General features: G+C 53.6%; 5 protein-coding genes across 16 annotated transcripts in view; 3 read left to right on the top strand and 2 right to left on the bottom strand.

Moving 5' to 3' along the window:
* The window catches only part of WDR33 (WD repeat domain 33), a 68,735-nt gene extending 63,562 nt beyond the window's left edge, over window positions 1–5,173 (top strand). The window contains exons 20-23 of the mRNA XM_053986336.1: window positions 724–890; window positions 1,021–1,113; window positions 1,875–2,060; window positions 4,510–5,173. Coding sequence (XP_053842311.1) covers window positions 724–890; window positions 1,021–1,113; window positions 1,875–2,060; window positions 4,510–4,739 — 676 coding nt within the window. The 3' untranslated portion in view covers window positions 4,740–5,173. The remainder of the gene's footprint in view (window positions 1–723; window positions 891–1,020; window positions 1,114–1,874; window positions 2,061–4,509) is intronic.
* Window positions 452–9,237, bottom strand: SFT2D3 (SFT2 domain containing 3). Of its 5 annotated transcripts, XM_053986344.1 has the most exons (6): window positions 7,775–9,237; window positions 5,170–5,396; window positions 4,481–4,666; window positions 2,210–2,290; window positions 1,852–2,039; window positions 452–1,090 (listed from the first exon to the last, which is right to left on the bottom strand). In XM_053986344.1, exon 1 carries the CDS (start codon window positions 9,099–9,101, stop codon window positions 8,448–8,450), a length of 654 nt encoding a protein of 217 aa, XP_053842319.1. In that variant the 5' UTR covers window positions 9,102–9,237; the 3' UTR covers window positions 452–1,090; window positions 1,852–2,039; window positions 2,210–2,290; window positions 4,481–4,666; window positions 5,170–5,396; window positions 7,775–8,447. The 5 variants fall into 5 exon arrangements, with proteins under 5 accessions (XP_053842319.1, XP_053842317.1, XP_053842320.1 ...); XM_053986342.1 differs by lacking the exon at window positions 2,210–2,290; XM_053986345.1 differs by lacking the exon at window positions 2,210–2,290 and having other exon boundaries at window positions 5,315–5,396.
* A 3,252-nt stretch (window positions 9,238–12,489) lies between these two features.
* On the bottom strand, window positions 12,490–15,583 carry FBXL12 (F-box and leucine rich repeat protein 12). Of its 4 annotated transcripts, none has more exons than XM_053986338.1 (5): window positions 15,423–15,583; window positions 15,274–15,346; window positions 14,370–15,093; window positions 13,750–13,865; window positions 12,490–13,492 (listed from the first exon to the last, which is right to left on the bottom strand). In XM_053986338.1, the coding sequence occupies exons 1-5, from the start codon at window positions 15,506–15,508 to the stop codon at window positions 13,439–13,441; spliced, it is 1,053 nt and encodes a 350-aa protein (XP_053842313.1). In that variant the 5' UTR covers window positions 15,509–15,583; the 3' UTR covers window positions 12,490–13,438. The 4 variants fall into 4 exon arrangements, with proteins under 4 accessions (XP_053842313.1, XP_053842314.1, XP_053842312.1 ...); XM_053986339.1 differs by lacking the exon at window positions 12,490–13,492 and having other exon boundaries at window positions 13,569–13,865; window positions 14,370–14,730; window positions 14,800–15,093; XM_053986337.1 differs by lacking the exon at window positions 12,490–13,492 and having other exon boundaries at window positions 13,569–13,865.
* Window positions 14,615–25,288, top strand: KLHL30 (kelch like family member 30). 5 transcript variants are annotated; one of them, XM_053986328.1, is made up of 9 exons: window positions 14,615–14,694; window positions 15,998–16,131; window positions 21,852–22,695; window positions 22,774–22,945; window positions 23,129–23,215; window positions 23,438–23,593; window positions 23,689–23,877; window positions 24,415–24,560; window positions 24,879–25,288. In XM_053986328.1, exons 3-9 carry the CDS (start codon window positions 21,922–21,924, stop codon window positions 25,128–25,130), a joined length of 1,776 nt encoding a protein of 591 aa, XP_053842303.1. In that variant the 5' UTR covers window positions 14,615–14,694; window positions 15,998–16,131; window positions 21,852–21,921; the 3' UTR covers window positions 25,131–25,288. The 5 variants fall into 5 exon arrangements, with proteins under 5 accessions (XP_053842303.1, XP_053842302.1, XP_053842300.1 ...); XM_053986327.1 differs by having other exon boundaries at window positions 15,995–16,131; XM_053986325.1 differs by lacking the exon at window positions 14,615–14,694 and adding an exon at window positions 15,523–15,605 and having other exon boundaries at window positions 15,995–16,131.
* A 584-nt stretch (window positions 25,289–25,872) lies between these two features.
* Window positions 25,873–27,615, top strand: ERFE (erythroferrone). Its single transcript, XM_053986574.1, has 6 exons — window positions 25,873–26,149; window positions 26,279–26,451; window positions 26,545–26,653; window positions 26,725–26,815; window positions 26,918–26,996; window positions 27,313–27,615. The coding sequence occupies exons 1-6, from the start codon at window positions 25,873–25,875 to the stop codon at window positions 27,409–27,411; spliced, it is 828 nt and encodes a 275-aa protein (XP_053842549.1). The 3' UTR covers window positions 27,412–27,615.
* The last annotated feature ends 31 nt before the right edge of the window (window positions 27,616–27,646 follow it).

The following is a 27,646-nucleotide window of genomic DNA, read 5'->3' as shown; positions in this document are numbered from 1 at the left end:
AATTCCTGAAGATGCTCTTGGTACTTACTAGACAGCAGTTATCAGCTTCAGGGTCATAATTACATTTTGCAACACAAAATTCCTTACTGCAGTTGGATAAACTGCTCGTCAGGTTGCAGAATGCCACTGTGCACTGTTCAGCCATCACTATGCCTACAGATGCAAGGGCAGTCTAGATGCATTTGCTAAAATTGTAAACTTTGAAGAATGGAATGAAAAGGAGAATTGTCTGGCAAAAGAATCACAGAACTAATAGGAATGAGATCCTGTAATGTTTTGTTATAGCCACGACTCTCATTGCTTCTATGTTTTCAGTTTGTTTTCTGATGGAAATGGAAAGGAAAAAAGGCAAGGGGAATGTAAGACCATTAGTTAAGGGGAAGTCACTTATACTTTGCCTTGCCTTACCTCACCTTGTATCTATCATCACTCATTGATTGTTTTCCCCACCTTTTCATTAACTAATGCAGTGTGTTTAATAATATTTTTCTTGTATGAAAAGCCAACATAATCAGTGGAAGGAAATATGAGAGGAAGATTACAAAGCTTACTATCAAAGTGCTCAAAGGGCTGAAATGGGCACTTTCCCACCTACAAATCCTGTTCTAGTAACTGTATGTGCTGTAGCATTAAGTGAAACAGTTTAGAAATGAGTTGATAATTAAACTGAAGCTGATTCAATTATGCCTAAAAACCACGTTTGTATCATGTTCTTTGTTGTAGCTTCCGAAGAGGAGGACCCTCGAGACACGAGGGCCGGGGACCCAGGGGCAGAGATGGATTTCCTGGCCCTGAAGATTTTGGGCCAGATGATGCTTTTGACTCTCCAGATGAAAACTCCAGAGGAAGGGACCATGGTGCTCGGGGGCGAGGTCGAGGTGCTCTGAGAGGTAAGGGGAATGCTCTTCCACACAGAAATACAAGGATGAGGAAGGAAAGGCAGTTCTTGGGCAGATGACACCATTTTCATGAATGCAATGTCTCTTCTCACTCCTGTCCCCTGCTTCTCTTGCTGCTCAGGAGCTCGGAAGGGTTTGCTTCCTACTCCAGATGAATTCCCACGCTTTGAAGGAGGGAGGAAACCAGAATCCTGGGATGGAAACAGAGAACCAGGTAAAAAATGTGGTGAGGTTTGTAGACTTCTACAATATAATAACTTGAAAAAAATATTTTAAAAATCATGCCTTTTTCCTGTACCTCACGTGTTTGTTACCAGTATTTTACCATGAGAAAAGCCAAATACAGTTCTTTGGTCTTTTAAATTTAGGAAAAAAGAACTACACAGAATTTAACTGTCTCTGAATACAGCTGTCTTATTGAATAGAAGTGATTGTGGCCTCAAAGCCTTGATTTTCAGTTGTGTTCTTGTACAGTCCAGAACTGCCTGGGCAGTTGTCACCTCTGGATGACTGAATCACATGTCATGGGGTTTTTTTAATAGGTTTATTAATGCCAAAAGTAATCTTTCTCCGTGTTGGTATTTTCAGCTGCAATGTCTGACAGCTTGTATTTGCAGTTGTGTTACTAAAGGCAACCCCATATGGGGCAAGACAGAGCTGTAGAATGTCATGGAAAACAAAGCACAAATGACACATGAATAAATGAAGGTGTGATTGTCTCTAAAATATATGGAAGTATTTTATACTGGAAAGAACACTTTACATCTGCCACACTTTTATTTCCCATCATCTTTAGAATCTGTTTTACCTTTAGCTTTTTTTACTAAAAAATGGGACAGAGGAGAAGCTTTACATAATTTTAACTTCAAACTGTGTGCCAAGCAGTGTGGGCAGTATGTAAATTTATGTGGCTGCCTTCAAAGATGAGGAATAATGATCCAATAAACATTACTTATCCTGTGTTTTTGTGCACAGGTCCTCGTCCAGATCACCCTCCTCATGATGGGCACTCTCCAGCCAACAGAGAACGTTCCTCTTCACTCCAGGGCATGGACATGGCCTCACTGCCACCACGGAAACGTCCCTGGCACGACGGACCGGGAACCTCTGACCACAGAGACATGGATGCTCCAGGTGGACCTCCAGAGGAGAGGGGCAAAGGTAAAAAAACCCTTTGATTGGAACCCTTAAGTAACACTGGCATGTATTTTCAGTATTAAGTGTATCCAGAACTTCTTTGTTCAGAGGGGATAAAGCTGAGCTGGTAAATATCTGATTTTACCAGCTGGGAAGTTAAAGACCAGTCTTACAGGAGCATAAGAACAGAGGGATTTTCAAACATCAAATCCAAATCTTGTCTCCAGCACTGCAGAATCCCCTTCTTTATTGTCCTGTTGAAAAGTAATTGGTTTTTGATTCCCTGTTACTCAGCTGGAAAATGAATTAAGAGCATTTTCCCCTCATTTTCAGAATAGTTGTTTATTAATATAAATGTTTGTGATGTTATTCTTTAACTCAAATATAAGAACATTGAGTCTGGAGTGATACGTCCCTGAAGTACTCTTTAAACCTCTGAAGATCTGACTTACTAAAACATTATTTTTATATATAATGGCTTTCTAGTTACCTTTTGTGTACTTCTCTAATTGCTTTAAGAATCATATAAACTTTTGATATACACAACATCCATGCACAGATCTCTAAAACTTAATTGCAGTAGACTATGCTTTAGAAAAAAAGTAGGGAAAATGTTTTTATCTATGCTTATCATTCACTAATTTGATGTCTTGTGTTGTAATTAAGTTGAATGTTGGTCCCTGTTATTACTGAATGCCACCTCTGATTGCACTGAACTCCACCACTTCCAGCCTGAACCAGCTCTTCTCCAAATCAGAGCTCTGATTTCTTTATTCTTTCTAGAAATTCTTCTGTCTCTTCCACTAGCCTTGTTACTCTGTATGTGCTATTCTGAGTTTTAAATTATCCTTTTCTAAATTCAGTGAGGTAACTAGGAATTGCACACACTATTTAAGATGTGATGTAGCATTGGATTTCTACAGTTCTCTTGTATTTCTTCCACTTTCTCCATTCTTTCCTAATAGTTCCTGGTGTTGTAGTTCCCTCTAAGTGGTCCCATGCTACTGTAACCCACAGAACACATTCTTTTGGATTCAGTGCTATTAGCATCGAACCAGTTCTTGATCCTGTTTCTTACAGATCTCAGGACTTCTGTTCTCTTGTGTAAATACTGTCTTTCTTTAATGTCCTACTCACTGTCAGGTAGTGATCAATGACAAATGTCCTCATTTGCTTCCTGATGCTGAGCTGGCAGCCTACAGCTGAATTTGTTGCTGTTAGACTGCACAGCTTTGTCTCTGATGCCACTGAACACTGAATCCCAGCCCACTTCTCTCACCACTGTCCCAAAGCTCATTCAGTTTTAACTGCTTGTCACTCCTCCTCTTCCCAGGTTTTATCATTCCTTCACAGATGTTTTGAATGAAACTCTGCTGATAAACTGCTCTACCAGTATTTTTCTTTCCATATCCACATGCTGTAGTTCTCAATTTAGCCAGCATCTATCAAATCTGTAAGGATTCATTTTCCACCTTCCGTAATGATTGTGATAACTCTAGCAGATTCTTTGTTAAACTCAAAACAATTGTTGTCCAGGCACAAGTGTTATAATTAACTCATAATGTGCTAAAGGAAGTTTAGAATGATGGCAGAAAGCCTGACAAGCAAACCATGAACAACACTTCTTCATATGTGGGCTATGTCACCTTCAGCTGAATTGGTAAAGTCCTTTGAAGATTAAAACTTCATGAATGTTTCTGTGAAACAATTTGGTAACTGTTTTACATGGAACCAACCACAGTCAACAAAAATCACTCTTGCTAAAGTGCAGCAAAAATACCTGAATTTAGCTGTAGTGTGTCCTAAAAAAAAGGTTACCACTGATTTTGTTTTTTCACAATACTGCTTCTTATTTTAGGCTAATGAATTGGGTTGGGGTTTTTTGTTGTTCATATCAAACATAACAAAACCAAAAAGGTATGTGAGAATTAGAAAATTCTATTCCTGGCAGTAAGAGCTTGAGTACTTTTTGTTCCAGGTTAGTAGTAAAAGAAAGCATTTTTTCATTGTTTTTAGCAAAAAAAATTGAACAAAACAGTAATGTTACTCATGATCTTCACCATCAGCCTCAACTGTCTCAATTTGTTAACACTGCTATGTCTCAGTTTAGCATTTTTTAAAAGTATTTTGCAATAAAAACAGAGAGAACCCCAGTGTGAAGCACAAGAACTGGCAGTTTGGAGGAAAAGCTATCACTATTCTGACTTCATTTCAGTGACTGCTCATAGTATCAAATACAAGCTCCTTTAATTCCCAAGGAATTGCTTGATTGTTGTCCGTTTTCTGAACTGTAACAGAGCCACTAAATCTGTATATGAAAATTGTACTGAGGGAGGAGGCATAAAATTGCAGGTCTCAGCTACAGCTGGTTTATGAATGATGACACCACAGTAGAACCAGCTCAATATCTGGCATGTCTGAGAAGAGACTCAGCTCAAACTTACACCAGTAACTGGTTGTGCTTCCTTTGCAGGACGAGGAAATTCAGGACCTTCACAGAGAGCACCGAAATCTGGGAGGTCCAGTTCTCTAGATGGAGACCACCATGATGGATTCCACAGGGATGAAGCCTTTGGTGGAGGCCCTGGGGCAGTCAGTAACCCTTCCCGAGGAGGAAGGAGCAGCAGCAACTGGGGAAGAGGAAATAACATGAACTCTGGCCAGTCCCGGAGAGGAGGATCTCGGGGTGGACGAGGCCGATAGAAGAGGCTTTGACTGGGTCATGCCCAGTCCTTGTGGGACAATATTTAAATAGACTGCTACTCTGGACTCACCTGCAATGCCACGAACCTGGATTCTTAACTGGGATAACTGAATGTGCATTAGTTCCTAACAGGGGTCTTTCTTTTCCTGAATCAGTCATTTGCCTCTAGCTGCAATATTGTAGCTACCTTTGTTTTGTTCTTTCCACTCCCATTCCCCTCACTTTCTTGTTTTGTCAAGAGCTGGAATTTCTTTTAAGTGTTGTGGAACATGGAGCATCTCCACAGATTTCAGTTCACCTCCAGACAGAAACTTGTTTCTATATGTACAGTTTGTCAAAGAGTTACGTTGGTTTTGTATGAATACAGAACGTAATTTGAGCAAAAATTAACAAAAAAAAAAAATCAACAGTGTGCGATTCTTTACTCACCTATTACTACAGAGGGTTGTATTTAGGCAAACTTGTGTTTCAGATGGAGCAACAGTACTACCTCCTGAAATCTCAGCCATTTAAAATACTAACAGCCAATTCCCAGGGTTTTGGTTTATCGTGTATAGAGAAGTTTCATTTTCACCTTTAGCCACAGCTGTCTACAATGGTGCTGAGGTTAAAATTCCAAAATGCAGGCAATCACCACTGCTTGCTAGTCTGCCATCCTGAAACAGAAAAGAGTGAAATAATGTTTAGAACAAGTTGTCAAAGACGTAGTGTGAGTTACATAACCTGGATCCTAAGACAGACATCCCAGCAAAGGTTGGCATTCTACACTTAACCTAGGCAAGCCACGGATTTTTGTTCAAAACAGCATCTGTTTATAGAAACTGAGAAAGAAGGTTCAGCAGCTTGATTGGTATGTTTTACAGCAGCTGTGTGACACATTGCTTAAAGCTATGGGTGTTCAGCAGAGTCTGGTGCATTAATTGCTGAAGTGCAATTCATCACTTCCATAATAAGTTTTTTTAAGTGTCTTTTTCTTTAGGATATTGTTGTCTGATTTTACTAAAGGAGGGAAATGAGGAGGAGGGGTTATTCCCATTTCCCACATTTCATAATAAAGCTGCTTACCAACCATTGGTTTGTTTTCCCCATAAATCATTCCTGTTAATCATGTCCAGCCACCACGTTATCAGAAGGCTCCTTTAACACCTAAAGCCTCAGTGAAAATGTTATCACGTAAGTACTTACTCTGCAGATACCCCTCAGGAAGGTCCTATATTGAAAGTATAATAAAAAATCACTCCCCTCTCTCTCCTGCTTCAGGCTTCCCTCTCTCCTGCCTTGAACTTCAGGTTATAATCAGGATGAGACTTAGTTCTAGAGGCTCCTGCAACCCAGTGATACATAGCAGCTGTTGCATCTTCTCCTAGGCAGGTTTACCGAAGACTGGCTCAAGTCCTGATGTCCCATCTTACTTAAAGACATCAAAGCACAGATGCTTAGCTGCTGTTCTCGTGGTTCAGTCAGTCACAAGTACCTTTTTCTACTTGGTTTTTAATTTGTGGTGTATCAAATCACATTTGAAAATTGTAACTGATCCATTAGCCTATAAAATCCTTCTCATGGGTGTCAGGAGAGACAGAACTGTCTTAAAGGAATTAACTAGAAACATCTGAGATGCATCTGATATGACAGTTTGTCCCTTAAGAAAAAATGCTTTTTAGCTCTGTCTGAAGGACTCTGGGCACTTTGAGTGTATGTCTGGGAGCTGGGATTTGTCCTGAAGTTTTCATGGGAAATACTAATGATTTCATCATTGGCAAAGAGGAAAAATTACCCTCTTTTTTTTTTTTTTTTTTAATTTAGCAAGCCCGATATTAAGGGGCTAAAAGAGGTCTAATACTTAGACTATATGAGTTAGAGGATGGCTTTAGGCTTTAATTAAACCACAGTCCTCTACCAAAACAAGTTAAAGTGTATCTAACAAGAGAAAACCCAGCATTATCTAGACAACTTTTATTTCCTCTGATAATTGGTTAATTCCTTAAACAATTATGGTACTTAATGTTAAGTAACACTCTTCAAGGGGCAGCTTTTTAAATGGAGTTTTAAAGTATTTCACAATCATGTGCTCAAAAAGTAGCAAGGAAATTTGATAATTAGATATAGTTTCTACAAAGCCTTGGAAGGTAACAGCATGGCAGAAGAGACAGAAGTTGCCTCCCAGTCTGTGATATGTGACCCACTATTACTGGGAAATGGGCACAGTTACTTACTGGGAATATACTTCTGTGTTCCTCAGGTCATGTTATTTTACCAGTGCTGTACACAGACTCTTATGCTCTACCTGTTACTTCAGAGGCTGTCTCAGATTTAATTTTACACTGCTTTTAGGAGTAAAATTAATTTTATATACTGTAACTTAGAAACTGTAAAAACAGGAGCTAATTTAATGCTATTCTAATAACTCTGATCTACATTCTTAATGGAAAAAAGTGACCATTAGTGAAATGTCTATACTGACAACTGGACACAAATAGTTTTATTAAAACACTTAAGGACTCTCTTTAACAATTTCAGTTTAATTCAGAAAAATATTTGGTAAATATATTAAAACTAAATAGTGATAGCAGATGAGTATTGCAGGCTTTATTTTCTCCATGAGGCACAAATGCTCAGTGAGATACTCTGTGCAGGTGAGGCCCCGTTGTCCCATTTCCTTGCAGCTGTCCAGTACCCGGCCCAAACTGGAGCACCCAGCTCTGTCAGCCTGAATTCAGCACCCTCCTAAGGCAGCTCAGTTTCTGCACTGAAGCAGAGCTCCAGTTACTGGCAAATATATTTTTGAAGGTCAGGCTGGGACAAGTAAGCAACTCCTGCCCAAGTTCAGAGAGCAGTATCTATACACAAAAGTAAAGTTCTAAGAGCTGAAGCTCCCATTTTAAAGCCCAGTTTGGTCCCGTACCTGCAAAAGCCAATGCTCTTAACCAACATTAGCACTTTGCATCCTCTCATCATCATGCAAGAACACCCCCACCCCTTACAATTATGGGCAGTTTTTGTGACCCACAGTCCCAGGAAAGTTTGTTTCACTTACTGGATGGTTATTTTAAAGCTGCTTTTTAGAGAGAAATGCAGTTCAGTGGCCACAGTCTTCGTATTCACCACTGGTCTGAGGTGACAGCAAAACCAGTATGTGTTCATAATATAGGGGTCAGCACAAAATGAGGTAATACCAGTTAATTTTTCAATGTTCTCCCCTAGCCTCGATCGCATTTTGCTAAATCATCTTCGTGTTTCGGCATCCGTCAGCCCTGCGCACCCCAGCTGCTCCTCAGTACCGGCCAAGTCCACACTGACTCCGCATCGGCTCCGATCTCGCGCTCCGCAGCAGCCGCTGCACCAGCCACATGGTCCCAGGCTGGAGGTATGAGCGGGATGCTGCCAGCTCCGCACCCAGATGTGGAGCCATGCCAAGCCCCGGCTATGGAGCTGACAGCGCGGTAAGGCAAATAACGAGCCCGGGGGCGGCTCGGCAGGCTGACACCGCACACAGCCACCTGCAGCTCCGAGTCACCGGGGCCGCTCGGGGCTGCCAGCCCTGCTGCTGCTCCTCGAGCGCTGGCGAGGAAAACGTGCCAGGACGCGGAGGAGGCGAAGAGAAGCGGCGTCCCCCGTCTCGGAGTCGGCTGGCTACGGCGCGAGGCTCTCGGTCCGTGTGCGAGGGACTCCCGCGGGGACGCGGCCGCTCCTCCCCCGGTGCGCCGGGCTCACAGAGGCAGTGCCTTGCCTCGGCCGCGCACCGCGGCGCGGAGCAGCCCGGCGAGGCGGCGCAGGCCGGCGGCACCGCCGGGCAGCGCGGCCAGGAGCGCGGCGGCGGCGATGCCGAGCTGCGCGGCGGCGCCCAGCGCCGTCAGCGCGGTGCTGCGCAGCCCCAGCGCGGCGTACAGCGTCCCGAACAGCGCCCCGAGGTACAGCAGCGCCCCGCGGCCGGGCTCCCGCAGCAGCCGGGCGGGCCCGCGCAGCAGCGCGGCGGCGCCCAGCGCACAGAGCGAGCCGAGCGACCAGAGCAGCGCGAACTTGCGGGCGCGCAGCAGCAGCAGCGGCACGCACAGCCCGGCCAGCCCGAAGCACAGCGCGGCCAGAAGCACGCACAGCCCGCTGCCCGCCAGCCGCTGCCAGCGCGACAGCCCCGGCAGCCACGGGTCCTCCTCTCCCGTCCAAGGCCACACCGTGGCGCCCGGGGGAGTGCCCGGCGGGAACGGGTTCAGCGCCCCCAGCCAGGCCCGCAGCCCGCCGCCGTCCCCCGCCTCCTCCTGCGAGCCGCCGGCGGCCGGCGGTGCGGGGACCGCGCTGGGACCGGTGGCAGCAGCAGCCTTGGACTGCGCGAGGTACTCGTGCAGCTGCCGGCCCAGGTCCGCCATGGCGGGGATGGCACCGGGCGCTACAGCGCTCCCTCCGCCCACACCGGCGCCGCCATTTTCCCGGGCAGGGGCCACATCCGGGGCACGGCAGAACGCGCGACCACAGGCCGGGGAGAGCGGCGCGCATGCGCCGGGGACCGTGAGGCGCAGGGCGCGTGCGCGGGGGTCGTGAGCGCCGTGGGGGCTCTGAGGGCTGGGAGAACAGAGAGGGCTGTGGGGACAAGGGCATCTTGAGGGCTGGGAAGGCTGCGGAGGCTGCGAGGGCTCTGAGTGGTATGGTGGCTGTGAGGGCTATGTGGGCTGCCTAGGGCTACGGCGTCCCCGAGGGCTGTGTCGGTTGTGAAGGGCTATAAGCCTGAGATTAGCCTGTCAGTGATTGACAGGCAGGACTAAAAGCGATGACAGCTGAGATCAGCCCAGGAGATGGATTGACAGGCGGTGCTAAGAGTAATTGTGATGTGGAGTCATCCACTCAGAGTGATTGATAGGCAGGGCCGAGGGTGATAAGGAGCAGGCTCAGCCTCCCAGAGTGATTACAGGCAGGGCCATGGGAATGCCTCCCAGCTGCCCAGAGCCACTGGGCCACCGGAGCAGTCCTTTGTAGCCAGGCCTCCATGGCTGAAATTGGGATTCTGCCTTCCAAAACGGAACATCCAAGGATTACTCCCAGACAAAAGCTGCCAGACTGACAGGTCTCAGTGGCCTTGGCTTCCTGGGGATGGCCTCTCAGCTGCCCCACAGACACTGGGGCAGCAGGCTTTCGTTCCTGTGGAAAAGGGCCATCCTTCACAGCCAGGCAGCCAGGGCTGACAGTGGGATTCCACCTCTGTAGCAGCACATCTTGCCCCGCACAAGAGCTTATCTGTTGTTTGTTAGCTGCTCAGATAACTCAAACAGGACAAGGTGTCTTATATTATTTTGGTGCTGTGGGGTTAAGACTGGTCTGGCATCTGGAAGATAAAGCTGGATTTTGACTGAGAGACACCTCACTTTATAAAAGCTACACCAAACTTTGACAAAGCAGAAATTTTCTATACTTGGAAATGTGTAGAGTTTTTCCCATGAGCAGGGCTGCCTGCCTCACAACTACTCCCCCGAAGCTTAAGTGACAGGAATCTGTGTACGTTACCATCTTTTCAGTGGTCAGTTACATTTGACTCCTAACCAGTACTATTTCTTTTGCTAGCTTTAATATAGGTACCTTCATATCCTGCACTATTTTGTGTTATGCTGTAATCTATTTGTAGTACTTTTTAGTACCAAGAATTGCTCCCAGACAGAATTTGCCAGGATACGTGGGTCTCACTGGCCTTGACTTCCCCTGGGCTGCCTCTCATCTGTACCTGAAACACTGGGGCTGTGAGCTTTCGTTCCTATGGAGAAGAATATTCCTTTTTTTTTTTTTTTTCCCCAGGAGCCCATGGCCAAAATTTGGATTGCACCTCTAAAATTCAGTATATCCAAGGATTACGCCCACATGAAAGCTGCCAGGACAGACAAGTCTGGCTGGCACTGGCCTCCCCTTGGCCACCTTTCAAGTGCACCTGAAACACTGGGGCTGTGTGCTTTCCTTGCCATGGAAATGCACTGTCATTCTCATCTGGGAGTCCATGGCAGAAATTCTGAATGCCCCTGTATATCCAAGGATTTCTCCCAGACGAAAGCTGCTGGGTCAGATGGGTGTGCCTGGACTTTTCCTCCCAGGGGTCACCTCTGACCTGCACCTAAAGCATTGGGCCTATGTGCTTTCCTTCCTGTGGAAATTAACTGTAATTCCCATCCAGGAGCCCACGCTGGAAATTTGATTTGCACCTCCAGAAGTGCAATGTGCTGGTCTGCTTCTGTGCAGATACACTGTTCTGCACCACAGTGAATTGACATTTCAGACTGCAAGTGTGTGATGCTACATAAGGCTGAGAATTAACCTGCAGAGCACCGTGATTGTGTGCAAAGTTAAAGGCTCCAAGAGGAGAGTGACTGCGCAATTCCCTTCCAAATTCTGGTTATCTGCTGTAAGGGAGAAGGTCAGTGAACCCCATCTGTGTTGGCACAGGTTCCCATTCGAGACTTATGTTGAAACAATTCCTTTTAGCTTTAGACTCCGAGATTCAGCAAATATTGTGGTAGAAAGCTGAGAAGAAAACTACAATATTGCACCAGCGTGTTTGGCGTGGCTCACATGAGGCAAGGGGAACGTGCAGACCAGCACTGGTTCAGCAAGCTGTTGCTGTCTCAACATTTAACTTACATCCTGTGAAAAGCAACCACACTCTGGAGTCATGAATTTTCCTGCTCAGCTGCATGTACCATCACATTCTTTCACTCTCCAAAACCCAGCTTCAAAACTTAACATGTCCAGCAATGGTTCTCCTACTGTAGGTCCTAAAACAAAAAGTAAGCACTGGCCTTCCCTCTCCCCTTGCAGTCTCACAGAGTCCAGTTACAAAACTAAGAACGTTCAGCACTTGGTCCCTTGGAAAAGGTTCTAGAGGAGAAAGAGGCTGTGCTGAAATTCGCTTTTCTTTTGCAGCCTATAAACTGCCCAGCCAACAGTGAGACGATTCGTCTTCCTTCCCAGCTATATGCAGGATGGCATTCTTTCAGTCTCGAAGATTCAGGATCCCCAACGGAACCCCTACACCAACTGCTCCCACACAACAGTGCCAGGAGAGAAAGGGCGTGACTTTTTCTCTGGGCACTGTCCGTGCTCACAAAGCACACCACACGATGGCGGTGTGTACTTGCAAAAGAAGGAAATGCGCCTTTTCTAGCTCTAAACCACCCAAAATGCAGCTCCGAGTTCAAAACATCACTGCTCTCAAATAATCTGAGTCAGGACAGAAAGATTTCACTGACCTTTCTCTTCCAAGAACAAACTCCTATTTGCACCACACTCAAAATGAACTCCTCTGTGCTAATAATTTTTTTCTGTCTCATGGAGTTCAGCTACAAACGAAAACCACGGGTGAAAGTGTAGCTCACAAAAGTGCCAGCTGGGAGAGCTGTTGCTGGCCAGAACTGCCAGTGCACCCTGCTGTCAGCACTTTCCTCCTCAGCTCTGTGTACCATCGGCACCCTTCAGGCTCTCAGAGTCAGGAGCCAAACAGAAGGCACAAGCAGATGCACTTGGCTGAGAAAATAAAATGGATCTGGATCTGATAAAACACCTGGGTATGAATATTAAATAAATACAAGTATGAAATCGTGGTACATGTGTGTAAGCTGGTGTGTCAAGAGGCAAAGGAGCAGCTTGGTCACTCGCTTCAATGGTAACCCCGGATTTTGTGGTTTCTCTGAGTTTTCTATTCGCTTTGAGGGCTGTGGACTGCTGCTCCTCTCAGGATGCTAAGACCAGTTCTGTGTCCTAGCTTTGCTGAAGGTTTAGCTGTCTCTGTTGGACATTTATTATGTATTTTTTAAAACATTTGGGCTTTGATGTAATGATGTGTGATATATATGGACACCGAGAAGGTGGGCTGGGGGAAGAAACGCTCAAGTCAGTAAAAGATGAAATGGAGATGAACTGAGTAGAAACCCCTTGAATTTGGAAATCAGAAGAAATAAAGGTCAAGAATGGCCCTCCAAAGAGCTTCAAGCAGGTATGTGGGGAGGGTGGGCAGAACCAGAACTGCTGATTAAAGACCTTTCAGTTGTTTATTCCCCTAATTTGCCCACAGTAATCCAATATTTACAGCTCCCCTCCTGTTTCCAAACCTAAAACACTCCACTTTGCACCATATCAATTTGTAATTGCTGTTCCCTGTTTAGCAGTTACTGAATGTAAAATTGGCATGTTGTGACTGTGGGGATATTAAATTCTGTTGTTGTGCCATCAGGATTGTAAAAATCCTGCTGCAAAGATCAGGAGAACATTGAGGTTCTTGCTGCCTCTCACTGTGCCTTGACCGACTGATGGATTTTTACTGGTTTTGATTTTCCCTTTTCCTGTTGTACTGTCCCTCCCCATCCCAGAGAGTGCTGGAACAGGGAATGCTGGAGGTTTTAATAAGGCTGATTCCACCAGTGTTCATCTCCTTGTCTGGGGTAAACACAGAGTGGTAGTTACTAAGTCAGCAGCCTTGGGATGTTTTCCAAAGCAGAGCTGGAATGTTTTACCTTTGGATATTTGCCCTGAAGCTACCCTGAGAGTGGGTTTAGGAACAAAAAAGAGGCAAGGGCACAAAGGCTGCCTGACAGCAATGAGGATTTCACCACAAGGAGGGTCACTGCCATCCAGGACCGTGTGAAACCCAAAGGATTATTGCATGTGCTGCAGCCGAATGGAGGGCAGGGGGCGTTTGGGATGAAAATAGGGCAGAAAAGGCTCAACTGAGGCATTAGTTGTCCCACTCTGTTTCCTGTGGGATGCTCTTGTCACAAGGAAGGCTGGCCTAAGGGGCAGGAGAGATTCTGAAGCGGGTTAAAAATAAAAAAAAAAAACAAGTCCTAAAAACAAGGATTCAAATGACAGTTAAAAGCTTGCAAGTTTTTTTAAATAAATACAATATTTGCTTTAAAATATCGACTAAAAATTAAGAATAACAACATAACATTTAGGTGATTATCTGGTGTTAGGATACTGGGGCGTGGGGGAAGAAGAGGATGTGAACACAGACAATAAAAGGTGATAAGAAAATGTGGATGTTACCAGCAAAACCCAGAGGTAACAGCAGCCCCAGCAATGCCTCGGGCAAACAGGATGTCTGGCTCTTGGGATCAGGTGTTCAGGAATCCTCATGACCAGTCTGACAGTGACTTGAAGATCTGAATTTGAAGGAAAGGAGAAGAAATTGGTAATTGTGATGTTTTAGCTGCCAGGTCTGTTTTTTCTGTGACAGAAGGGTGCTTCACTTCACTCCTTGAATTCTGCACTCATTAAGCTGCTGCCTAACCCTTGGCAGTGGAGAAAGAGGGGAAGACAGCGCTTAAAATTGTCATCACCCCAGTTTTTGGTCAGTGGGGTTCCCAAAGGCTGGGTGTGCTTCCCAGCTTTCCTATTCCTCTGATCCATGGAAAACAAGGAGGAGGGAATCCTACTAAAAGCTTGTTTAAAACCTTATTTACATGACAAGCTCTGTAACATATTTATGTGAAAAAACTGTAATATTTTAAGGCCGATGGGAATTCTGTCCCAAAGCTACAGGAAAACAGGTGTTTCAAAAAAAAAAAAAAAAAAGAGCACTTCATGTGTACTAGGGAAGAATAGCACTTCAGGCTGTCACAGATTGTGAGATATGGTGCAATGTGGAAAATTCTCCTGAATTTTACTGAGAAGTTCATCTTCAAAGCAAATTCCACCTAATTTGAGGTGGTTCAGACGAGGCAGCACTTGCAACAAAGCGATAACAGTACCAAGGGAGACCAAATCATAGAGGTCAAGGCACAGGGTCTCCAGGTGCTCCAGTGTCACAATAGCAACCAGCCCCCTGTTTGTCAGGAAGTAGGCATTGCTGATTTCCAGGTAGCGGAGCTGCTTCATGTGGCGCCCGATGAATACCATGGCAGTGTCACCAATGATGCAGTGCCGCAGAATCAGCCGTTCAAGCTCTTCCAGGTGTGGAGCTGCTGCTTGGATCCCCATATCAGTGACGCGGTAGGTGCCACAAAGGCTCAGCGTCTTCAAGTGGCTCTGTGAGGAAATGTCAAGAAGATGATGGTCAGAAAAGGTGGGAATGCTGTGGATAGCGAGGTGTTGTACCTGTGGTGGTGGCACCGAAGGGGAAACGCAGAACCAGGCATCGGGGATGTCGCAAAGGCTCAGCTCCAGTGTGGTGACAGAGGCGGGCATGCTCTCGTACGGTACGTGGCGGAGGTCAGTCTCGGTCAGGCACAGCCGATGGAGCTGGGGGCAGCGCTTGCGAAGGGCAGCCAGCAGTGCCGGTGAGAGCAGCCGCTGCTTGCCGCCGGAGCGCGGCACGCCCCGCATCCGCAGGGTGCACAGGCTGTCGGGGAGGCGGTGGCGCACCAGGTGCCACAGCGTGCGGCGGCTGATCTGGGGGGGAAAGGGCCCGGTTCCAGGGGTGGGGTGGGGAAGGGCGGTTCCCCCCCGTTCCCCTCAGCTATCCCTGCAGCGGGGTGATCTGACCCCCCAGTCAGTCTCTGTGCACAGTGCGGTGATCTCGCCTCCCCCCATCCCTCCTGCCCCCAGCGGAGCTCTCTCCGCGCCCCGTACCCGGTGAGGGCTCAAATCTACATGCGTCCAGACCGCTCGGTCCTGCGCCAGCTGCTGCCACCGCCGGCAGACCCTGCGGGGAGGCGATCGGCCGTCAGCGCCGGGGCGGGGAACCGGCAAGCGGCCGGTCCCGCCCGGGGAGACCCTACCTGGCGGCTCGCAGCCGGTCCCGCAGCGGCAGCAGCGCCAAGACCTGCACCAGCACCGAGTCAGGCAGGGGCGGCCGCGCCGCCATCGCGGCCGTTACTACAACAAACCCGAGCACCGCCCTGGCGACGCCTCAGCTCCGGCCCGCCCCGCGGCACCGCCAGGACGCGGCCTCGGATGCGCCGGTAGGCCCCGGTAGCTCCGCTGGGCTCGGGACCTCCTTGTTTAACCCCCTTCCTTACCGACAGCCTCCTCGCTCCTCCGCGTTGAGCCCCGGTGTCTCATCCAGTCTCGCCCGTCCCACGGTGCCTCTTGTTCCCGTGTGTGTCCCCTGTTCGGTGCCTCTTGTCCCCACTTCTCCGTGCCTCTTGTCCCGTCACCCCCCCGCCCCACCCGCCCCCCCCACCGGTGCCTCTTCTTTCCTGGCACTGCCCCCCTTGGTGTTTCTTGAAGGAGAAGAAGTGGCTTAGCACTGATCACTCCTGGCCCAGTCACTCTCCCAGACGTGTTTCTCGACACCCTTCTAATGTTCACGTGGCACCAGCTCACATTAATTTCCTCTCTGAATGCCCAGCAGGCCATTACAGGACGGGAACAGCTGTCATGGCTCAGAGAAGAGCCTGGAATATCTGCAGTGCGTATTTGCAACCCCGAAAGAAGAGAATACAAAGTAATAAATTCAAGTCTGACCTCAGGAGGATGCTTGAGCAGGTAAATATGCTGTCCCTACCTCTGCAAAGCTTCGTTGTCCTCTGGAACTCAACACATTTCACCAGACTGCACTTTGGAGTTGTCTGCTTGTTTTCTTTCCTCTCCCTCTCACCCCTATGGACACACATGTTGTATTTTCTCTTTATTCTGACACCTCATGGCCTTCACAAGTGCACTTCACACTGATGCCAGCCTCCTTGCCCCAGTGTCCCCAGACACACACTTGTCTCTCTTTTGTAGCCCACACTGAGTGCTTTTTTGCCCACAACTAATGGTCTCTGAGCAGAGATCTCCTTGTCCTGATATCCAGAAGTCGTTTTGCTCCATTTGATGGCAGGTTTCTGTGATCTTTTTTCACAACCTTTGGGTAGGTGGAACAGGAAGGGAGAAGCCTGAAGAGACTTCTCTGAAAGTCTGACCAGCAAATGAGCTGCTTCTAGACAGGTGCAAACAGAATCTTCGCTGGTGGGAGGAGGCTCTGGCCATGCAGTCGTGGTGGCAGTAGCAGCAATCACCAGACTTGTCCCTGTACTTTCATGGGTTTGGTAACACCCTGGTCTCCAAGGAGGTGAATCTTCACAGGCATCAGGGCAGAATACGTGTAAGATTTATGTCAGTCAAGTACAGGATGCTGAGCTCTGGCAAGTGAGCCAAGACTGCTGCTGAAGCCACCAAGGTACAGCTGAAGGCTGTTTTCACCAGGAAGCCTCAGAGTCTGAAGTTCAGTTATGACAGAAAGCAAACTGAACTCCTTCCCCTTGGGACTCGTGGCTGCCTGTGCTGTGGACCTACTTCTGCAGTTCAGCAGTGTGTTGGTTTTGCACAGCCTGGTTTTTGGTAACCAGGGGGGCCACGGAGGGGGCTTCTGTGAGAAGGTGCTGGAAACTTCCACCATGTCTGGCAGGGCCAGTCCCTGATGGCTCTGAGGATGGACATGCTGCTGGCCAAGGCTGGGACAGTGAGAGAGGTTGGTAACACCTCTGTAATATCAGATTTAATAAGAAAATCAAGACAAAGGGGGACACAGCTTTTTCTAGCCAGAGAAGAGGAGGAGATGAGAACATGTGATGGAAACAACGTGGAAACACCGAGGTCAGTGGGGAAGGAGGGGCAGGAGGTGCTCCAGGGGCCAGAGCCGAGATTCCTCTGCAGCCATGGTGAGAGCATGCATCCAGCCCCAGGCTGCCCCCGACGCCGCTGCCACCTGCCCGATCTGCCAAGAGCCCATTGGGGCCATCCGCCTGCTGCAGGGGCTGGACAACCGTGCCGGGGCGGCCCCGCGTCGCCCCCGCCGCCTCCATCCCTTCGTGCTGCGCTGGCGGCAGCGGCAGCAGCAGGAGGAGTAGGCAGCTCCTGGCGGTGGCCACGCTGGCCATTCTCCGATGGGGACAGGGCACCAGGCCCCAATGGGCTGCACCAGCGTGTCCAGAGAGTGTTGGAGGAGCCGGACCAAAACGGGCCAGGGCAGGAAGGTCCATCATGGCCACCGAGGGAGCGGGGGAGAAGAGCTGGCCTCGGGACCACATGCACCTCCTCCCCTTGATCTGATTTGATGTGGATCCTCCATGGCCCCTCTGAAATGAAAACCAGGATGCTGAGAAGGGCCTCGCCTGGTTTCTTCTGCTCGTTTGCTCATTAGTGTAGGACTGGGGGAGTGGGAGCCGTGGGAGAGGGAAGGATATGGCTGTGGAAACTTGGGCAGAGGGTGGGATAAGGCTGAAGAACTGGTGGAGAGGGGTGAATGTGATTATTGGAACTGGAGGAGAGAGGCCATCCTTGGTTGTTTCTGTGTTGCTTTGCTCATCCTTCTGAGTATGCAGCTGGGAAATGGAAAGGGAAAGAAAAAGGGAAAGGGAAAGGTGAGTCCTGCAAGACTCTCTGAGCAGATCCTGAAGGGGCCAGTGCCTGCTTTCCTGAGGAACAGGGTGAGAAAAGAGGCAGAGATGGAGGTTTAGGGCAGAACCTCTTCTCCTCTCATGCTCCTGCACACCCTTGCACTGTGGAGAGCTGAAATCCTGGCAGATGCTCTCCAGGTTGCGGGACGCAGCCCTGGCACAACCCAAGTCAAAGGGCTTTCCTGAAATTCCCCCCTCCTACAGCAAAGCATAACCTGCCCTCACGCTGGGGCTCTATTGCTGGACAGCATAAGCTTATCCTCCCCATGAGAGAGTCAGCCTGCACTGGAGCCAGGGAAGCTCGAGAGGCTGACTCTGTAATGGATCCTCGCCAGCTAATCGATGTTTATAGGCTTAGATCTGCTGCTTCTTAATTTTATTCCAGCCCCTCGATTGGATTTCTCACATGTAAGTGAGCCCCATGAGTCCACGCTAGCCATATATAATGGATGGTGGTGGAGGGAAAGAACACAAATGTGACTGAATGCCAGTAACCGATGCCCAGGCAGTGGTGCAGCAGAACCATCTGCTGAACATCTCCCACTGCCAGAACCTGCCCTCAGTGCCACTGGGCAAGATGTTTCCTCTGTCCCCAGCACCTGGCCTGGGGCCATGACCAGCCTCGGCCATTCTCCATTGGCCCCAAGAGGAGGACAAGGCTTGGAGCCAAGTCATCAAGCTACTATCTCCAGGAACGGCGCCAGTTCCACCCACTGAGCCCTGGTGCTGCCACTCGATGCCCCATCAAATATTAATACAATGCTCAATGCCTCTGTGCCCTGCCCCAGCACCGCAGGGCTGCCCGACCACTCCAACCTCCCCTCCTGGCCCATTTTGCTCATTGCTTCCCACACAGGGACTTTGGGGGTGCAGCCGCTCCACCTCTGGGTGTTCCCTGAGTGGGGCACTACAGGACCCAACCCCCTTCAGCAGCCAGCTCAGCCCCCCGCAGCAGGTAAGACCCCACTGGGGCTGGGGCAGTGGGCACCCCCATCCCCGAGGAATGCCAGCCTCTCACCCCAGGGAGTGGGAGGACGGGCTGGGGGCATGAGATGCCCGGAGAAGGGCTGGCGGCCATGGGGCGGCCCCGGGCTCAGTCCTTGGCTGCAGGGGGATAGCTGGCAGCAGGGATTCCTCAGCTCCGTCCAGTCCTCTGAAGGGATCACATCCACCCGTGACTGTCCCCCGAGGAGGGTTCTCCCTAAGGTCCGGGGTGATGTGTCGGGTCACCCCTCAGCTGGGGGGGCCCTGGAGGTCTTTGGGCCCACCTCCCCTTGCTGCCCTCCCCCAGGAGGAGGCCCGCGCCTCTGCCCCCAGCAGCCGCCCGGCCCGGCAGGGGATGGAGCCCGGCAGGTCGGTGCCGGCGGAGCTGAAGCTCCGCAAGCCCTCGCAGCGGGCCAGGATCCCGGCGCCCTTCCTCGCCCACCCGGTAGGTCGCTGGCTCGGCCCGCGGCCCCCGGCTCGTCCCCTCGGCGGCCGTACCCCTTCGAGCCCCCCATGACTCTGTCCGCACAGGACGGGGCGCCTGGGCCGGCGGGGCCCCCCAGGCCGGACCCCGCGGAGGTAGACGCGGAATCCCTGGTGCCCACGCACGATGAGCGGGGCCGTCTTATCCCCGAGTGGAAGCGGCAAGTGATGGTGCGGCGGCTGCGGGCCCGACTGGCGGACGAGGACCCGGCGGGAGGGCAGGTACGAGGGGCACGGGGAGCAGAGGGGGCGCGGGCTGTCGGAAGCCGTTGACCGCCTCTCTGCGCAGGATGCAGGCTCCTGGAGCTTCTCGCCCTCCCACCAAGCCGTGCTGGGCCCCTTCGGGGAGCTGCTGACCGAGGCAGACCTGCATCAGCTGGAGAGGGCAGTGGAGAGCCTGCGGCTGCGGCGTCGCGGCGAGGTGTACCAGGGCGAGCTGCGGCGCCTGGTGCGGGAGCTACGCGCCCTCTTGCCCGCCCCGCTGCTCAGCATCTCCGTCCGCAGCCCCCCGCCTGCTCCGGGGCAGCCCCTGCCCCTCTGGTGCGGCCGCCTGGCCGGCGCCGTCAATAGCTTGGCCGCGCTGCTGGGCAACGCCGAGGGGCTGCGGGGTCCCTGCGCTGCCGTCGCCGCGCCCGCCGCCACCTCCGCTCTCCCCGCCGCCGCCGGGCATGCCCGGGAGCCAGGGGGCAGCCTGGCGCAGCGGGAGATCCGGCAGTGCGGAGTTTGCGTCCGCAGCCTGCGCGGCGCCTTCGAGCCCGCCTGGGGGGCCGCGGGCAGCGCGCCGGCCGGGGGCGCCGAGGCGGAGGCCGCCAGCGACTCAGGCATCAGCTGCGAGGAGGCGTTTTCCGACGGCGGCTCCCCGCGGCAGGGGAAGGGGCCGGGGCCAGAGTGGGGCAGCTTGAGGAAGGAACGGATCGTGATGCTCTTCCTGAGCCACTGGAGACGCTCCGCGTACGCGCCCTTACGGCCCGCCGCCGGGGACCCTCGGGAGACAGCGGGGAGCGGGGCCCGGGCGGCGGCCCGCCTGGCGCGGCAGAGAGCGGCCATCCAGAAGCTCCTGAGCGGCTGGCGGGATGCCGCCTCCCGCCGCCCCCCGCCGCCGCCCCCCGCCCGCACCCTGCTCTCCCCGGAGCAGTTCGTGTCGGCGGCGGGGGGCGGCCCGGCCGAGTACGAGAGCCTGTCGCTGGAGCTATTCATGCTGGGCTATTTCCGCATCTTGGAGCAGGACCTGCCCCCCGAGGAGCGCCGAGGCCGCCACCTGCTCTGTTTCGAGGTGTTTGAGCAGCTGGGCCGGCACGGCTGGCGGGCAGTGCGGGCCTTCCACCGCGCCGTCATCGACGAGATTGCGGCCGGGCGGCGCGGCTGGCGCGACGGCTTCGACGATATCAAGGCACGGTACTTCGGGACTTCGCACAGCCCGGCCCAGCGGCCGGGGCAGGCCGGGGAGGAGGGGGACGAGATTTGTCGCTACATCGATCGCAGCTTCGCCTTTTGGAAGGAGAAGGAGGCCGAGATCTTCAGCCTGGAGGAGTGATGCCGACGGGCTTCGGAGGCCGCGGGCTGCAATAAAAACCTTCTCGGTTCTGTCCCAGCTGAGCGAGGCTTTCCGGGGCGGTGAAGAAAGCTGCTAAGCTGGGCGGGCCGCCTGAGCAGCCCAGCTCCCCCTCTCCCAGGGCGGGTGTTTCAGTCCTCGGCTGCCGCCGCGTGTTTACGGCTGCCGCGGGGTGAGATAACGACCTCTATTTATAGCGGCACCGGCAGTGCGAGCCGGAGGAGCGAGGAGGGGCATCGCGGGGACCCCCTGCTCCCGATGGGGTGGAGGGAGGGAGGGTGGGTGCTGTGGGACCTTGTCCCTCCAGGCTCGGTGCCCAGCCGACCCCTTCGCGAGGGGGAGGCTTTCCTAAAGGCAGCAGCGCCGCGGGATGGGGCAACGACGCGGATGGGCGGCGGCGAGAGCCCTGCCCGTGCGGTGCCTTTAAGAGCGGGGAGCAGTGTCCAGGTGCCGCCTAAAAATAGCGAGTGCCCCTCGTCCCGGCTGATCCCGTGTCATGCGGCGTGTCCCTGCCCAGCGCCGGGACCGCGGTCCCTTCCCTCCCGCGGGCCGGCCGGGCTGGGTAGCACTGGTAAGAGCGGGAGCGACCGCGCCGAGAGGGCTCGAATCACCCCGAAAATCATCCCCAAAAGGCCGGTCGCCGCCCCGGCAGGGCAGCTGCGGCGTGGTGAGGAGAAAACGCGGCCACCGTGGGAGGGGGGCTGTGGGAAGCGCTTATGCAGCCACTGCTGTCCCTGACTCCGGCACTGGGAAGGGGGGAGGATGTCGCGGCAGGGGGAGAGGGAGACACCGTCGCCTTTTCCTAGCAGGGACACCCTCGCCTCCCGCTGCTCAGGCGCTGCCCGCCTGCCAGGCCCCACGGCCATCCCCGGCACCATGGTGAGGAACATGGACGACTTTGACTTCTGCCTACCTTCACACGCCCAGGGCGTGCTGGAGGGGCTGCAGCAGTTCCGCACCAACCCCAAACTGGCTGACGTGACGCTGGTGGCCGGCGGGCGGGAGTTTCCCTGCCACCGAGGCATCCTGGCCCTCTGTAGCCACTACTTCTATGCCATGTTCTCCGGTGACTTTGCTGAGAGCATCGCAGCACGGGTGGAGCTAAAGGAAGTAGACCCCAGTGCGCTGGAGATGCTGCTTGATTTTGCCTACACGGGAAAGGTCACCATCAACCAGGGCAACGTGGAGGGGCTGATGCGGACCTCCAGCCAGCTCCACTTCCCTGCGATCCAGAAGGTCTGCAGCCGCTACCTCCGGCAGCAGATGGATGCCACCAACTGCCTAGGTATCTGTGAGTTTGGTGAGAGCCACGGCTGCCCTGAGGTCTCCTCCAAGGCCTGGTCTTTCTTGCAGGAGAACTTTGAAGCCGTCTCTCTTCAGGAGGAGTTCCTCCAGCTCTCCAAGGAGAGGCTGGCTGTCTACCTCTCCAATGACCAGCTGCAGGTGCAGGAGGAGCGGAGCCTGGTTGAGGCTGTACTGCGCTGGGTACGCCACGACCCAGGATCCCGAGCCCAGTTCCTGCCAGAGCTGCTGGAGCTGACCCACCTTGTCTCGCTGCCTGACCAGTACCTGCAGAACCTCCTTGCCACTGAGCCTCTTGTTCGTGACTCAGATGCCAGCAAGGCCCTTGTCACCCGATCCCGCACCATGGTGGGTACCCCCCTCCCCTAAATGTCACTTCTTGAGCCAGGAAGGAAGAGCCTGATGGTCCCACCTGGGCCTCTTCAGCAGGGGCAGAGTGGCACCGGTGCCCTGAAGAACCCCCCAACCCCACCACAAAAGCTAGAGGAGGTGCTGGTGGTGGTTGGTGGCCGTGTGCTGGAGGATGGTGAGGATGAGGAGAGGGGGTTGGAAATGCCAGCTGCCACCAGGAACTTTGCCTTCTACAACCCCAAGAGCAGTAAGTGCCCCCCACTTCCTCAGCTCCCTCCTTGTTAATTAACCATCTGTCTACCCCAAAGCCACCTCTTGCCAAACCGGTTTAGAGAGACACCGGTGGGGTTGGGATGGGCTTGAAACAGGGATGGCTTAAAAAGTGCCATCACTGGCTGTGGGGTCACTGCTTGGCTCTGTTTGGTTTCAGGGCGATGGATGGCTCTGCCCGACTTCCCTGATTACAACAAGTGGGGCTTTTCCCTGGTGGCTCTGAACAATGATGTGTACGTCACAGGTCAGTGCCAGGGCTGCTGGTAAAGGGTGGGGGCTTCAAAGAGCAGGGATGGAGGACAGGGGACAATGATACCAGCATGAGGCACTGGTGTGGAGCCAGAGGCTCCTCTCTGAGCAAAATCCTCTCCTTACTCTCCGCTTAGGCAAATCTGGCCATGGGCAAGGAATACCCAGGGACAGCTGCACTTGGAGAGGGTGGCCCACCTGACCTGTCTCTCTCTAGGTGGTTCCCGGGGGTCCCAGAATGACACGTGGTCAACGACACAGGCCTGGTGCTTCTGCCCCAGGGATGGGGTCTGGCAGCCCATCGCTTCCATGCTGAGAGCCCGGACAAACCACACCAGCGCTGTCCTCAATGGTGAGATCTACGTGATCGGGGGTAAGGCTGCAAAAGACCCTGTGGGTGCTGCTGGGATGGGGGTCCACGGGTGCTCCAGAGCAGCAGGGTGGCTGCAGTGTCCTGTCACCCTGCAGGGACAACAGTGGACGTGGTGGAGGTGGAGCGTTATGACCCGTACAACAAGAGCTGGTGTGCCATCAGCCCAGCCCTCAAGTATGTGAGCAATTTTGCAGCTGCCAGCTGCTTGGGCAAACTCTACCTGGTGGGCTCCTGCGCCGTCAAGTACAATGCGCTTACTCTGCAGTGCTACAACCCCGTGCAAGGTGAGAGCTGACCCTGCTGCCACACCCCACCAGTGCTGTCCCTGGGAGAGGGACTGAGGGGGACCCCCAGGCAGGTGACACCCCTGGACTGCCAAGCCTGGTCCTGTGGGATGTGAGCAGGTGCTGACAGGGTGTGGTGATGGCTGTGGCCCAGGAGCCCCAGGAGCGGGGCTGTTAGCAGCGTGGACCTGAGTCACAGATGTGTGACACAGCCCAGAGCTCAGCTTTGGTGGAGTGGAATCTCTGAGGCATTGGGATGGGGGACGCTGCCTGCCTTAGGGAGAAACTAACGCCTTGTGACAATGCCAGATCCTCAAGTAGACTCTTTTCCATCCCACAGCACCGCTACAAACCACATCCTCATCCCCCACTATTTTTTATGGAAGACCCTCAACTGGGTGGGGACTGTGGTGCCAGTCTGTCTGGTCTGCCTCCTTCCTTTCAAATTCCCCCTGAAATAGCAATGCTTTTTTCAGTGACTGGCAGCTGCATGGAGAGCCAGGGGTGGGTTGCACTGCTAATGGCTGCTCCTTGCAGATCTGTGGAGTGTGATCACGTCTCCCTTCATCCCCAAGTACCTCTCAGCCCCACGCTGTGCCACTCTGCGTGGGCTCATCTACCTCATCGGGGATAACACCAAGAAGGTCCACGTGTACAACCCAGAGGCCAACATCTGGCAGAAGGTGGGATGTGGGACCAGGCACGATCAGCCTCCCAGGGATATGGGGATGGTGTTCCCAGCTGCTTCCCCTTGGTGCCAACAGCCCCCTCTCCCTCCTACCCACTCATCCCTTGGTTCTATTAACACCTGCAGAGCTGAGGATGCCCCATTCCTTCCTCCCCTGCTCCCCATCACACACGCACGAGGCACCAGAGGCCCCCAAACCCCACAGAAAGGAACGATGGGGTAGGGAGACACGTCTGGTGGGTCACTGTCCGCTGTGGTGGGAGTAGGAGGTCACCAAGGAGTCCCTGCACATCTCACCCTGTCCCTCACACAGGTGCAGCTCCTACACACACTGCATGAGAACGGCGGGATGGTGGCACTGGGTGACCGGCTCTTTGTCACCGGTGGCCACTGGAAGGGCATGGATGGGGACTACCGGGTAGAAATGGAGGTGTATGACTGCACCAAGGACCTCTGGACGTGCGAGGGCTCCCTGCCTTGTCTCTGGCTCTTCCACAGCTCCTCCTCCATCTTCATGGACACCTCTAAATGGACAGAACCTTTCCAGGGTGACCATGGGTGGTAGGAGAGCCTCAGTGATGCCTGTCACCCTATGCAGCCATGCTCCCCATTTTTCTGCTGCCTGTTCAGACTGGCAAGTGGGAGGTGGAAAGCCCCATGCCAGGCTGGCCGGGGCATCAGGAGCATGTTCTCCCCCACCACTGCAGGGAAAAGGCTTTTCCTTATAAACATGCTCTCTTCTTTTCATTTGTGGGTTTGTGGTTTTTTTTAGAACTGCATTTCCCGCCCCCCCTCCCCCTCCAAAACCCTAAAGATTTTAGGGTATTTCAAGTCCTCCCAAAGTGTGGTTCATCCCGTCAAAGCCTGACATCGCTGCTTGGGGGCAGCAGCCTGTGCAAAACCCTGCTTTCTCTCCTGTCTCCTGGGATGCGCAGCACGCACCCCAGGGAAGCGATCCATGGCCACGGTGAAGCAGCTGGCACCTGAGTGAGCCCGTACTGGTGCGGTGCCTCCTGCCCCAGCCCCCCCCGTCTCTGACGGTACCGGTGGCAGAGGGATGGGGCACAAGATGAGGCTTCCCCGCCGTCTGGGCCCACGGCCAGCACGGCTGGACGGTTCAGCTGCTCGCGCTCCGGTTGTTCGGTGTTTTCGAAGCGTTACAAACACTTTCCCGCGCTGAGGAGCCCCAGGGCGGGGCGGGCAGCCCCCGCTCGGCCCATGCGAGGCTTTCCCCGCGGGGAGGTCCCCGAGGGCAGAGCCCAGCAGCGAGGCGGGGCCGGGGCCGCCCTCCCGGTAGCGGCGGCGGGATGCGGCTGCCGGAGCTGTGCCTGGCGCTCCTCTATGCCGCCGGCACCGGCACCGAACCCCCGCGGGCAGCCCGGGAGCGGCCGCTGGCCCCGGGGGCAGCCGCGGGACGCGGGGAGCCCGGGGCGGCCCGCGTGGACCCCCGGCAGGCGTGGATGCTGCTGGACGGGAGCCCCGGGAGGGGCAGCGGCGATCGGGGCCGCGGCGGCACCGGGGCTGGCCCGGCCTCCCCAGCCGTGCCGGAGGAGCTGCTGAGGGAGCTGCAGCTCCTGCTCAGAGGTACCGCGGTGGGACCCCAGGGTGGGAGCTGTGGGGACACAGGACGAGGCAAAGCAGGGCTGGGAAGCAGAGCCAGCATAAGTGAAGATTCCCTTCCTAACGTCAAACTCCGGTGGGGTTTGGGGTCAGGCACGGCAAAGATGAGCAGGACAGCTGGGGAAGGGTGTAAGGAGGAGGAAAGCAGCAAAGGCAACCCCCAGGCCAGGGCCCAGCGTCGTGTGGAAGCAGCCTTCCATTGCCTAACGCGTGAAGACATCGCTGTGGAGCAGAAGACGTGGCAGGAGCTGGGGCTGTTCTACATTGTAAGTGCCCGGCCTGCCCCTTTTCCTTGTCTGCAGGGGCACCTGCCCGGGCACAGGGACTCCTTCTCTAACTCCAGCCATTCCCTATGCCAGCCTGAGAGGGAGGCGATGTTCCACCGTGGCCCAGGGCTGAACCTGACCAGCGGGCAGTACACAGCCCCCTTCACAGGATACTACACCTTCAGCACCACGCTGCACATTGGTGAGCCCTCTGACAGCCCCGCGGCCCTGCTGGGGCAGGCTGGGATGGTCTCACCCCCTGCTCTGTCCCAGCGCGCAGGGAGCCGCGGAGAAGGAGGCAGGGATGCCGAGGGAGCCGCCTGCGGGTGCTGATCTGTGTGCAGGCCTGCTGCCAGCACAACAGGTAGGGCAGGGCAAGGCCAGGGCCAGGGAGGGCAGAAGGAGCCCAGCATCGCTGGGAAAGGAGGGGCCTGCTCCCCCTACCACTGCCCTTCCTCTTCTGCAGCCATTTGGAGAGCGTATCCCAGCTGGAGAGCAGCGGTGACCTTTTCACCATCTCTGTCACAGGCACCCTGTACCTGCAGGTGAGTGGTGCCAGCTCCAGGTGACAGTGCTGGGCAGCAAGGTGTCTTCCATGGCCTGAGCCCAGGGCTGGGCATCGGGTCTGCTGCTCAGGTGACCTCCAAGCCCCAAACACAGTGAGGGCAGAGCTCTGCTAGGGCACTGAAGCACATATTGTGGCTGGGCTGCCCTAAAGGCTGCTCTTTTCCCAGAAGGAAGGGTAAGGGCAGCTCCTCTTGGTTGCTGTGTGCAGGGGAAAGCTCTCTCCTTGGCTCTGCTAGGCCATGCCTGGTGCCCAGGGGAGGTGTCCTGGCCCTGCTAATCCCTCTCTCCCCCCAGGCTGGGCAGTATGCCTCTGTTTTCGTGGACAACACGGCAGGCTCTCCCCTCACAGTTCAAAGTGGCTCCGATTTCAGTGCTGTTCTGCTGGGAGTGTGAAGAGGCTGAACCATGCTGAACCTGTGCCAGGAGCAGCCAGACCCTTCCCTCTGGCAGCCACCATCGTGTCTCCCCTGCTCAGCACCAAGCCTAAGGAAGATTTTGCTCATGCAGGAAACTGCAGTCTGGTCCGATACCGCTCATGCTGCAGAACCAGCTGAAGATGGACAAAAGATGATGAAGATGATGATTATGATGATAGTAATAAAGCAGCCTGATCAGGATCTAAAGGCAT

The sequence above is a fragment of the Vidua macroura genome, chromosome 10, assembly GCF_024509145.1.
Source record: "Vidua macroura isolate BioBank_ID:100142 chromosome 10, ASM2450914v1, whole genome shotgun sequence".
Lineage (NCBI taxonomy): Eukaryota > Metazoa > Chordata > Aves > Passeriformes > Viduidae > Vidua > Vidua macroura.
The sequence above is the reverse complement of the archived record's forward strand: the minus strand, read 5'-3'. Positions and strand labels throughout refer to the sequence as shown.